Source organism: Lupinus angustifolius, chromosome LG15, assembly GCF_001865875.1.
Source record: "Lupinus angustifolius cultivar Tanjil chromosome LG15, LupAngTanjil_v1.0, whole genome shotgun sequence".
NCBI classification, from domain to species: Eukaryota; Viridiplantae; Streptophyta; class Magnoliopsida; order Fabales; family Fabaceae; genus Lupinus; species Lupinus angustifolius.
In genome coordinates this window covers 12,004,261-12,015,346 of record NC_032023.1, presented here as the reverse complement: position 1 = coordinate 12,015,346, position 11,086 = coordinate 12,004,261, and the positions used below count along the sequence as shown (strand labels likewise).

Sequence of the window (11,086 nt, the reverse complement as noted above, 5' to 3'; positions counted from 1 at the left end):
TTACAGAATGTAAAAACTTTACAAAAGCATCAATAATATGCATGAACATGTGAGATGAATGATGAGAAATATATCATGAAATGTCACTCAATCCTAAAGCATAGAATTCTTTCCTTTCTAAACTCACAAATGCACTATCAACTAGATGCAACAAATATCACGAAAAATGCTCTAACTCTCTAATAAATGCAACATGCAACTTATGAGATCAGTTCTGAAAACACAGTTTATAAAGAATCAAATCTGAAGCCCAGTTAATCGATTAAAGCTTTGGTTAATCGATTAACGTTGTTCAAAAACGTAACTGATTCTGTTTTCCAAGCTTTTCAGTTTCAACAACTTTTCAAACAGTTAGGTTAATCGATTAACGTATGCCTTAATCGATTAACAGCATATTTTCATATGTATTTTTAAATACAAAAACTCAAATACGTTATGCACTTAATTCATACATGTTTAACACTTAGTTTATGCCTAGAATGCACATATACATGTATTTATGTGATGCATGAACATATTATGAATGACATATCTCAAGGATGAAATGATTTAAAAGATTTATGCATATGAGATATGTATTAGGTGACCTAAGCCTTAGACTCAACTTAAACTAGTTTCTAGTCTAAGCCTAGTACCAATCAAAAGACTTAAGCATGTTGATTTGTTGGTGATCTTCAAGCTCTTATTAGCACAAGTTGTCCTCATCAAAACCATGACATATAATGAGAGAGCTTTCCAAAGTGTTCCTCTTGACATGCACACTTTCAAGAAGGATCTTCAAAACAAGAAGTGTTATCTTGGTGTAACCTTGTGGTGTTTATCATAGGGCTTGGCACTAGTTTAGCTGCTAGAAAACCAGTATTAGAAAGGATATCAAGGGCATACTTCCTCTGACAAAGGGTTATGCCTGATTTGGACCTAGCTATTTGTAATCCTGGAAAGTACTTCAATTTACCTAGGTCCTTTATCTTAAATTGCTAATCAAGATGTTGCTTAACCAACATAATTTCATGCATATCATTATCTGACAACATTAGATCATCCACATATATAAGAAGGGAAGTAAAGTATTGATTTGTGTTCTTAGTAAACAAAGAATGGTCATGACTGGATTGCATATAGCCTATTTGTTTTCAAGAGTTTGATAGCTTAGTATACCATTGCCTACCAGCCTGTTTTAGTCCATAAAGAGACTTATGAAGTTTACAAACCTTATGTGGCTCAGTGCAAATAACACCCTGAGGAATATCCATGTACACATCCTCATTGAGGTCACCATGCAAAAAGACATTATTTACATCTAATTGATGTATTAACCAACCTTGTGAGGCAGTTATGGACAGGAGTAGCCTAACAGTGGTTAATTTTACCATATGAGCAAAATTATCAAAATAGTCAAGGTCCCATGTTTGGTTATACCCCTTTGCCACTAATCTAGCCTTGTATCTCTCAATAGTATCATCAGGCTTATATTTTATCTTGTAAACCCACTTGGATCCTATGGAGACCTTATCAGGTGGAAGATCTACAATGCTCCAAGTGTTATTAAGCTCAAGAGCATTTAGCTCTTCATGCATTGCTTGTATCCAATGGGGTTCTTTGATGGCATGGTTATAATGTTTAGGCTCATTATGAATGGTAATGCTAAGAGCATGGTGTAGGTGTGACTTGGATATGGTCTTGTAGGACAGAACAGAGCTTAAGGGGTGATAAAATTTGTCTGATTTTACCAGGTTGTGACTGTGTAAGTTGCAATGAAAGTCTTGAAGATAGGTGGGAGATTGTCTTACTCTATTTGACCTTCTTAACTCTGTAACATCTTATGTATTATGATTGCTTTCAGAGAAGCTAGAGTTTATAGGCTTCCCATCAAGAGAATCACTCTCTTCATTTGTACGGATTGGTCTAGGGCCATTGGTATTGGTACTGGACCTTTTTGGTCCAAAGGTCTAAGAGAATTCCTAGATCATTGTTATAGGTATTGTCCACTTCTGGTTCATCTTGCTGCTTAGATTGATAGGGAAACATGTGTTCATGAAAGATCACATGCCTAGTGATGACAACTTCTTTATGAATTATCTTTGTCGTAGAATCGTTTCTTGTGAAAGTCCTCTTTTGTATTTGATTGTATTGTATTTGTTGTTATTTTGATTTGTTGTTTGCCTTGGGATTGCCTCAGCTTTGATTTTTTAGAATGCTTGTGGAAGTTTTGATGATAGATTGAATGCTCACGGTTGAGATGGAATGAAGTATCCTTGGTTGGATGATGGAATGATGAATGGATTGTGAATGGAATGTATGAATGTGCACGACTTTATGAAATTTTGATGGATTGTGGTAGTTTTGTGTTTAGAAGATGGTTGGGGGATTTAGGATGGTATGGCGCCACAAACAATGGAATTGTTTGATAAGCCTTATGAAGTTCGCCACAAGAGAAATGAACTCTTGATAAGAACGGGTACCTTGACTCAATCAAGAAGCTAGGAGAAAACTCACTAACAATGGAAGTTTCAAAATAAATTTCAATGTACTTTATTAATGAATGCATTCGGTTCATATATAGAGAATAGAAATAACATGGGCTGAATCACGCTTACCAAAAAGATTGAAAAGAAAAAACCTAATCTAATATAATATTCCTTATTGAATTCGGTTGGCTCATTTTTCCTTTGATTGGTCGAATTCCAGATCCTAGAATTTATGAGTTTGAATGTTGGAAAATGAGGTTGATCTCTTGTTAGATGATATTCCTTATAGGATCAAATCTCCTACAATATAGTCGTGTGCCTTCGAGCTCCCCTCTTCACCTCCTACTTTTTAGCCATGTAGCTTCTAGGGTAGATTAGGTTCCTTGCCTTGTCCTTGCTCTATCTCCTTGCTCCCTTATGATATCTCTAATGCTTGGTCGTGCACCCTAATAGAAAACATACTTTAATTAAAACAAATGCATCTAAATGAAATCAATTGAAATTCCAAAGCTAGTGTGGGTTTAAGACAACTTCTCACTTATTTAAGGTCCTAATTATTTATGTAAGAACTAAAGATAGTCAAGGTGGTTCCTCCCTTAAACCGTGGACCTCCTTGAGTTCTTCACTTAGGCTTATGCAATTTAAGACCTTCTTCTCTTGCTTAGTCCCATCTGCACTTGTCTCCATGGTGGAAAATATAAGTTGTCGAAGTGCTTCTTGGGTCTTTTTGGTCTTTGCTCTAGTCATAGGTCATCCTAAACCATGTAGAGGATCTTTAATGATGTTATGTCCCAATGGATTTACATCACCTATATATGGAATTTTCTCTAGTGTGAAGATCTAAGACAACATACCCCTTTGTTCCACTTTTGTATCCTAAGAAAACACATTTCCTAGCCATGGGATCAAGTTTGGTTTTGTGTTGGGTTAAAGTAGAGCAATGCATTGGCAACCAAAACTCTAAGTTCATTCAAGTTAGGTTTAGATTTGTTCAGTACCTCATAGGGAGACTTATGTTTAAGAACAAGTGTAGGGATTCTGTTTATTCATTCGATAATTGATTATTCTTTACATAATCGATTATCTGGTCAGTTAAGTTTGTTAGTACCTTGTTATCCAAAGTCCTATATATTGAGGCTTTGGTTTTTCCTTTTGGATCAATGAAAATAATAAGAAAAGAGTTTGATTGGATTTTGATTCTTGATTGGTTGTGAGAGAAGATTTCACAGCGGTAGAGAGCTTGCTCTGATACCATAAAATTGAAGCTGTGTTAACTAAATTAACTCTTCTCTTTATTTTCATTAATCCAAAAGGAAAAACCAAAGCCTCAATATATAGGACTTTGGATAACAGGGAGCTAACAAACTTAACTAACCAATAATCGATTATGTAAAGAATAATCGATTATCGAATGAATAACTAAATTTAACAAACTAAAATAACTAACTAGATAATCGATTATATAAAGAATAATCGATTATCGAATGATTTGATTATCGAATGATGTTTCTTCACTTTCTTTCAATATACTTACCTAATGTAATCGACTTCCTAAAGCTTCTGCCCAATGAATAATCGATTACTCTACCTTATTTTTGCCTCGTAACATGTTACTCTGTTTGGGTAACTGATTACTTTGTCCTAGTAATCTGATACCTAATTCAAGTAACATATTACTCAATTTTTTGAAAATTTGTTTTAAATCTTTTGAAAGCATTTTCAAACCAAGTTAACTTTTTCTGAATCTTTCCTAAAAGCATTTGAATATTATTACTCTAACTAAAAAGACTTATATAGAAATACATAACTTATAAAGTAAAAAGTCATGTTCACTTGATGAACATGTTTCTAAGTCTTCAAGAACTTCAATCATTTTTCTATTTTTTGTTAATGTTGGTGTGTTCGTCAAAACTTAGTCAAGAAATAAAATATTTTTCACAAATCTTCTCAATTCTTAATTTTGACTTTACTTTCAAAGATAAAAGTATAAGAGAAAGAATATATGTATCTGTAATTTAAAATTTTTATACACTATCATTCTATTATTATTATCATCATACTATCTATATATTACAACATGTTATAATCTCATTACGGGTGAAATAATAAAAATGTCACTTTTAGTGCTTTACTTTTGTTGCATGATCCTATCTAACGCCCCCACCTCCACATAAGTCCAACCCGACTGTGAAGTGTCCGCCAAAAGGTTTTTAGGTTTTGATTTTTGGCTCTCAATTCACTCTCATTTTCGCCCCAATATATAAATCTATTTATTTCTCTCTTTTAAATTTCATTTTTCATTTTGTTCTCTCACTCAGACTCAGACGAAAAAAGACCGTTCGAGTTGAAGAGGAGAAATGTCTGGAAAGGGAAAGAGAAAAGAGAATGACCATGCTTCCGACGACTCTGAAGGCCACGCGCCTCCCAATAAGACAGCCAAGAAAGATTCCGATGACCCTGACTCCATCGTCGTCTGCGAGGTGAACTTTCTCTACTAAAACCACTCTCTTAGGGTTTTTCCTTTTTCGAATACATTGCGATTTTGGTTTTGATTTTGATTTTTTGTAGATTTCGAAGAATAGGAGGGTTTCTGTGAGGAACTGGCAAGGCAAGATCGTTGTTGACATTCGTGAATTTTATCAGAAAGATGGAAAACAATTGCCTGGCAAAAAAGGTTCTCCAATTTTCTCTCTTCATTCCTTTTCGTTTTTTCTGTTGTGTGAAAAGTTAGGGTTTCTTGAATTTAGTTTATTTGTATATGGAAGAATTAGTAAAGCCTTTCTTCGAGTTAGTTATTTAAAGGCCTTGTATATATTTTGTTGGGTGATTTATTCTAACATTTTTGTATGAAGGATATAAGATTCATTTGTAGATTAAGAGTGCTTGATGTGATATATTTAATGTCTCTGTCTGAACAAATAATTTAATTGAGAAAGATGTGATACAGTTTACTTGCTTGAATAAATACAAATTGAACCTAATTTAGTTTGCCAAACTCGAGGATTGTGAATGATGCAACTAAAATATCAGTTAACACATCATTTGTTGGATAATATAATGAATTACAAAAGCCCCAATATGATAGTGTTTTAGTAAAAAGCTTGGATTATGGTGACTTTACTAATAGAGTAATAGCATTTATCTTTTAGTAAATTTGCTGGACTAAGCATTTTCCTCGGAAAAAATTGTAGTGTAATTTAATCGTGATGGTGCATTTCCCCCAATTAACATTTTAAAGGCCATTCCTAATGTGTTATGTATACCTGTGGTGTTCTAGATCATGTATTGTGGTTTTCAGATCCTTATATAGACTCAGGAGATTATTTTAGAATGCTTGAAAAGTAAATATGCTATATTCTATTTCCTTAACTGAATTTGTTTTCTGATTTAGCTCAACTACCTTGATTGATTCATGTAGTCAACCTAATGGGATGATTCTTGTTGATGCTGATACTAATTGATGAGTTGTAAATTTGAGCTACACTGACATTCTTGTTTATTTTCAGGTATCTCATTAACCATGGATCAGGTAAATCTTTAAATTATATGAATGTTCTCTACATCTAAATTTCCTTTGCTATTTTCATCTTTATCCTGTTGGTTGGTATGAAGACCAATAACAAAAGATTTTGAAGCCACTGTAATTCAATGATTAACACACACTCTCTCTCTCTCTATGTGTGCAGTGGAATGTGCTTCGTGATCACATTGAAGAAATTGATGAGGCAGTTAATGAGAATTCTTAGGAATTGACTAGTCTAGTCTATATGCTAGATTGCAGGTTTCTTTTGGAATCACATATGTAGAAGGTTCATATAATGTACTTTAGCTAACTATGAAGAGCTTGATGAATTCATAGGATTCTGGATTTGAAGCTCTGGTTAATGTCTGTAAAGTGATTGTTCTGCTAACTATGCTAGTAATTAGTAAACTCCACATTGCAACTCCAAGATTTTGAGACTTAAACTTAGTTGCTTTGTTCTGAATTTTGTTGTTTGATTTAACTTAATGTCCGTCCTCTCCATCTTTTTAAAACCAATTTACTAACTTCGATTTTATCCTCAATATAACTTGTGTTCTCTATAATGATACAACATTGTCGAGATGATACCAATTAAGGATAAAACTTAAACGGAAATTAATACTTAGTATATACTCCTTATGTTTGTTTTACACAAATTAAAAAACTCACTGATTTTTTGTATTTAACAAAATTGTTATTGTTTTGCCTTTTGTACCATTCCTAATTCTTTTTTTATTTTACTACACAACCAGTGTTGCCCAGCGGCCATGGTGGATGGCGGTGGTGTTTTTTGGGCTACTATCATTAGCCATTTAGGAAATCCCGCCATATGGTGGTATCCGCCTTTTGCTCGAAAAAGCTGTCATCGCAGTGGCGAGGCCATGGCGGCATTTTGACTTGCTGGTCAGTTTTTTTTTAAAATATTGGGCTAGGATAGGTTTTTTGGGCTCATTCATGGGTTAAAAATTAAGGCTATAACTTTTTCTATTTTTGCATCTTCTCCTTATTGCCTTTGTCTCTCAAAAATGAGTTCTATGTTGTGTTCTGGCTCTCGACTGCCACAGCCACAATCACGTTTCTTAACTCTTTTTCATTGCGTTTTCCCTTTCTCTATTTTTTTCTTCTCGTTTCTTGTTTTCTCATTTTTTTAACTCTTTTTCATTCCATTTTTTTAATTTCGTTTTTTATTTACTTTCAAAATATATATTTTTTCAGTTTAATTTTTTTTCCATATTACTTTTTTTCCCCTTTTTTTCAGTTTATTTTTTTAGTTTACTTCTTTTTTTTCAGTTTACTTTATATACAAATTTAAAACAATTATTTAATAGTAGCACAGTGTATTCTAAAAATAGGATAATATAATATGAATGTTTTGCATTTTGTATTTGTGTTTTGTTTTGATTTTTAGTTGTGGCTCTTTATAAAACTTGTTAGTATTGTTTATTTTACTTTTTACCGATCTTATGATGTAATGAGACATTGATATTTAATGATTTTTATTAAACTTTATGTTATTCTTTATTTTTATGTTATTGTATTATTATTTTATTTTTCTTATTATGTTATATTTTTTGTCAACTACCATTATGTGCTATTATGATGTCCACTATTTGCCCGCAACACTGAATTTTGACAATAATGGGGTGTGTGTATGATTGATAAATGAACAATTATTATAATAGAATAGAAGTTAAATAAAAACAATAAATTTCTAAAATATTGACACTTATTAAAGAATTAAAGAGAATGATTAATATAATTTTTAAAATTTATTAAAAAATGTAAAATAAGAATACTTTGATTTTTATGTTTTTAAATATTATGTATGTTTTTTTTTATAAAGAATTAATTATATTTCGGAATGCCTAGAATAATTCCTAAGAATTGAAGTATAAACTTAGTTATCTTAAAATCTTGGTAAATCTAGAATTTTGAAAGTAGAGAAAGGATGAAGAAATGAGGACTTCCCCACTTCAAAATATGGGGATAACGATTCTCATCTCTTGTCCATTCATCCTGTTATAATATGAAACCTGAGAAAGCAAACGGTTAAGTTTGGTATTCCAGAAAGCAAAAGATGTGTTCCAAAATTTGCTCCAACCTTTTACAAAGCAGTAGCACCCTCTCCACTGAGTTAACTTATGCTTCTTCCAAAGTCTCAAAAATCTTATTCCCAAATTCAACTTCGCCTATTCCACGTAGCTCCATTCATGAATTTCATTCACACAAACACGTGCACTTATGCTTATCACCGTGTTTAAGAAGGAGAAGCCTCACCATTTTTCTCACAACGTTTCTATGGGACTTTTTGCCGAATACCCGTCCTGCATTGTTGTTAGCTGAAGAATCGGAGCTTCAGAGATACACAGATTCGAAGGAAGGTTTCACAATTCTTATACCCTCTTCTTGGACTAAGGTAAACTACCCATTTTTTAATTGCAACTTCGCTTGTCTATGAACTTATATAATACCACATATAGAAATAAATGTCATATGGATTAGAGAATTGATAACATTTTGTTTTGCTTACCATCACTCATTGTTTTAAGATTCTTATGATGGTTTTAAATAATGGTTTCAGAAACTTCAATAACCTTGATGATACAGATAATTGCGGTCTATGCGGCCAAAATTGCGGTCGCGATACGGTTTTGGCGACTCTGAAAACCTTGACACATTGATGTCTGTAGCTGTCACGGATGCAGATTTAAAACCTTGACTAGTTTAGCCGTACTGTGTTCTATAATTTTAAAATGAATAGTATATTGTGTCTGTGTCATGTTGTACCAGTGTCTGGTGTTGTATGATGTTTCTATTTTTTCTCGTAAAAGAACAAGTTTTGCTAATGTTGTTAGTCAACAGGTTGATAAAGCAGGGGCAACTGCCTTGTTTCAAGAGGCGAATATGGGAAGTAACAATATTGGTATTGTGGTGAACCCTGTTCGTCTTGCAACTCTGGGAGAGTTTGGGAGCCCTCAATTTGTAGCAGATAAGCTCTTACAAGCAGAGAGACGAAAGGTAGGTAAACTGTTCTAACCTCTTTCCATTGCAGACTTCTAAATTGTGTGAATTCAAGTGAGTTAGATAAGAGTAAAGAAGTCTTGCTTTCGAAAGAAATAAACAAGTTGAGAGCTATATTAGTAGAAAGACTCCTAAACTTGCAAATTTAATTTAATTATGATATACATCGTTAACTAATCATATGTCACCTTCAATGTCACTTTTAAGATGATTATTACATAGTATGACAATGCATGATTGATTGTTCGTGTGAAAAACTTTTATATGTTTTACAATTTAATACAAAAGTTAATATTTTAAAATTTTAGTCAAGCTCACTATGCATTTCTTTGCTTAGGGGGGTTACCTTAACATTTATTTTTGTCTTCGTTGAACATTTTAAAATGATTTCAAAGTTAGCTATACACACACACAATGGCCAATGATGGTTTAGTCGCTCAGCAAGGATTTGGCCTACACTCCATAGTGGCGTGAGTTCGAATCTTACTGTCGATGTGAGAACCCTGTTGGTGGGTAATTTATAATCACTCTTAGCCATGAAGCCTACACTGGCTTGGTGAGCCTCCAAGATCCAACTCATCCAAGCTTTTATGTAAAACACTCACACACACACAACTAGATTGGGCACGGCAGGAGTTGTTTGCTGCTTTTATGACCGAAGTCCAAAAAAGATCATTAGGATTTAACATAGAACTTAACAAGTAAGATTAGAAATACAAAAAGTTTCACTCTGAAAGTATACCTCGTGTACTCATTAATGTCTTTGGTTTATACCTCGTGTACTCATTAATGTCTTTGGTTTATACCTCGTGTACTCATTAATGTCTTTGGTTTATACCTCGTGTACTCATTAATGTCTTTGGTTCTTAGAATTGATGGATGAATAAATGTCCATGTGATTGTGTTCTGTGAATTATTCTCTTGACATTCAGGAAAGTACAAAGGACACTGAGGTGATAACAGTTGCAGAGAGATCAGGCGAAGGAGGCTTACAGATTTATGAATTTGAATACATACTTGATAGCACCCGGGGAGGGATGAAGAGGATATTTTCTGCAGCATTTGTGGCCTCAAAGAAACTCTATCTTCTAAATATTACTCACTCTGATAAACCAGAGAGTCCTCTTGATCCGCAAAAAAGACTGATTTTAGAGCAAGTCCTTCATTCCTTTAATGCGGCAATTTAAGTTCTGATTCTTTTCACCCTCTCCGAGTTTTGCTTCCGAAATTATGGCTACCAACTTATATTGAAATCTTACTTTGAAAGTCATCAGAGACAAGTAGACTGAGAATTTTAGTGCATATTAAACTAATTCCAATGTACTTTTTTATATCATTTTATGTTTTAACATACAATTACATATTACTTCAGCATGATATTTACTTAAAAAGGGATAAACAAAAATAAAGGGTGTATATTTATGCTCCCATAGTCTCTACCAAATTGACTGTCATTTTGTGCACAGTAACAAGTAGTATCCCTTACATCGTGGATCCAGGACCCATGGACATAGGGTGTAAGTTAAATTGAATGATTCAAAATATATTTGAATAAGACAAATGAAGTGACATGAATGTAATTTTATATAATGGGAGGTGCAATAAATGTTAACCATAAGATTAACATGTACAAACATTCTTTTCCAGGGTATGCATGTGCACACCCTCATGACACTGTGGCTGCCACTGCCTTACAGGGATGATTATATGTTGAATATGGCAAGGATTATTTTATGGACCCTATTTTTCAGTTAACACATAATATATAAAATTCAATAATTGTGGACTTGTGGTTGATCCACTATATACGCTTCCTTTCTCCCTGGTGTTGCTTCTGAGAAGAGACAAATGTTAGAAATAAATAGTTGTGCACTGAATTTCACATGTGTGGCAATTAGCACATGGATATTCTTGGATTTCTACTTCCAACTTATCTTTACTGTATTTGTATGATCCCCTTAAATAAGTTGTGTGATATAAATGCAAGACGTGATCACCTAGTCCATTTGCTAAACAAGTCAAACAGAATCTTCCCAAATTATTCTGCTGTCTATATTAAATTCCATCTTTCTCT

The 11,086-nt window shown here is 33.3% G+C and overlaps 2 protein-coding genes across 5 annotated transcripts; both read left to right on the top strand.

Moving 5' to 3' along the window:
* LOC109328645 (RNA polymerase II transcriptional coactivator KIWI) lies at nucleotides 4,649–6,428 on the top strand. 3 transcript variants are annotated; one of them, XM_019562210.1, is made up of 5 exons: nucleotides 4,649–4,705; nucleotides 4,787–4,948; nucleotides 5,037–5,142; nucleotides 5,975–5,997; nucleotides 6,155–6,428. In XM_019562210.1, exons 2-5 carry the CDS (start codon nucleotides 4,826–4,828, stop codon nucleotides 6,212–6,214), a joined length of 312 nt encoding a protein of 103 aa, XP_019417755.1. In that variant the 5' UTR covers nucleotides 4,649–4,705; nucleotides 4,787–4,825; the 3' UTR covers nucleotides 6,215–6,428. The 3 variants fall into 3 exon arrangements, with proteins under 3 accessions (XP_019417755.1, XP_019417756.1, XP_019417754.1); XM_019562211.1 differs by having other exon boundaries at nucleotides 4,659–4,682; nucleotides 4,793–4,948; XM_019562209.1 differs by lacking the exon at nucleotides 4,649–4,705 and having other exon boundaries at nucleotides 4,736–4,948.
* Nucleotides 7,948–10,381, top strand: LOC109327310 (psbP domain-containing protein 2, chloroplastic). 2 transcript variants are annotated; one of them, XM_019560393.1, is made up of 4 exons: nucleotides 7,948–7,996; nucleotides 8,063–8,407; nucleotides 8,854–9,009; nucleotides 9,945–10,381. In XM_019560393.1, exons 2-4 carry the CDS (start codon nucleotides 8,069–8,071, stop codon nucleotides 10,197–10,199), a joined length of 750 nt encoding a protein of 249 aa, XP_019415938.1. In that variant the 5' UTR covers nucleotides 7,948–7,996; nucleotides 8,063–8,068; the 3' UTR covers nucleotides 10,200–10,381. The 2 variants fall into 2 exon arrangements, with proteins under 2 accessions (XP_019415938.1, XP_019415939.1); XM_019560394.1 differs by having other exon boundaries at nucleotides 7,979–7,997; nucleotides 8,066–8,407.

Excerpts from the sequence above, each read along its gene's own strand:
- LOC109328645 (XM_019562210.1), top strand. The coding sequence starts at position 4,826 with ATGTCTGGAAAGGGAAAGAGAAAAGAGAATGACCATGCTTCCGACGAC. Across the intron at positions 5,143-5,974 it reads ACAATTGCCTGGCAAAAAAG|GTATCTCATTAACCATGGAT; the intron begins GTTCTCCAATTT and ends GTTTATTTTCAG. Across the intron at positions 5,998-6,154 it reads TCTCATTAACCATGGATCAG|TGGAATGTGCTTCGTGATCA; the intron begins GTAAATCTTTAA and ends CTATGTGTGCAG.
- LOC109327310 (XM_019560393.1), top strand. The coding sequence starts at position 8,069 with ATGTGTTCCAAAATTTGCTCCAACCTTTTACAAAGCAGTAGCACCCTC. Across the intron at positions 8,408-8,853 it reads TACCCTCTTCTTGGACTAAG|GTTGATAAAGCAGGGGCAAC; the intron begins GTAAACTACCCA and ends GTTAGTCAACAG. Across the intron at positions 9,010-9,944 it reads TACAAGCAGAGAGACGAAAG|GAAAGTACAAAGGACACTGA; the intron begins GTAGGTAAACTG and ends CTTGACATTCAG.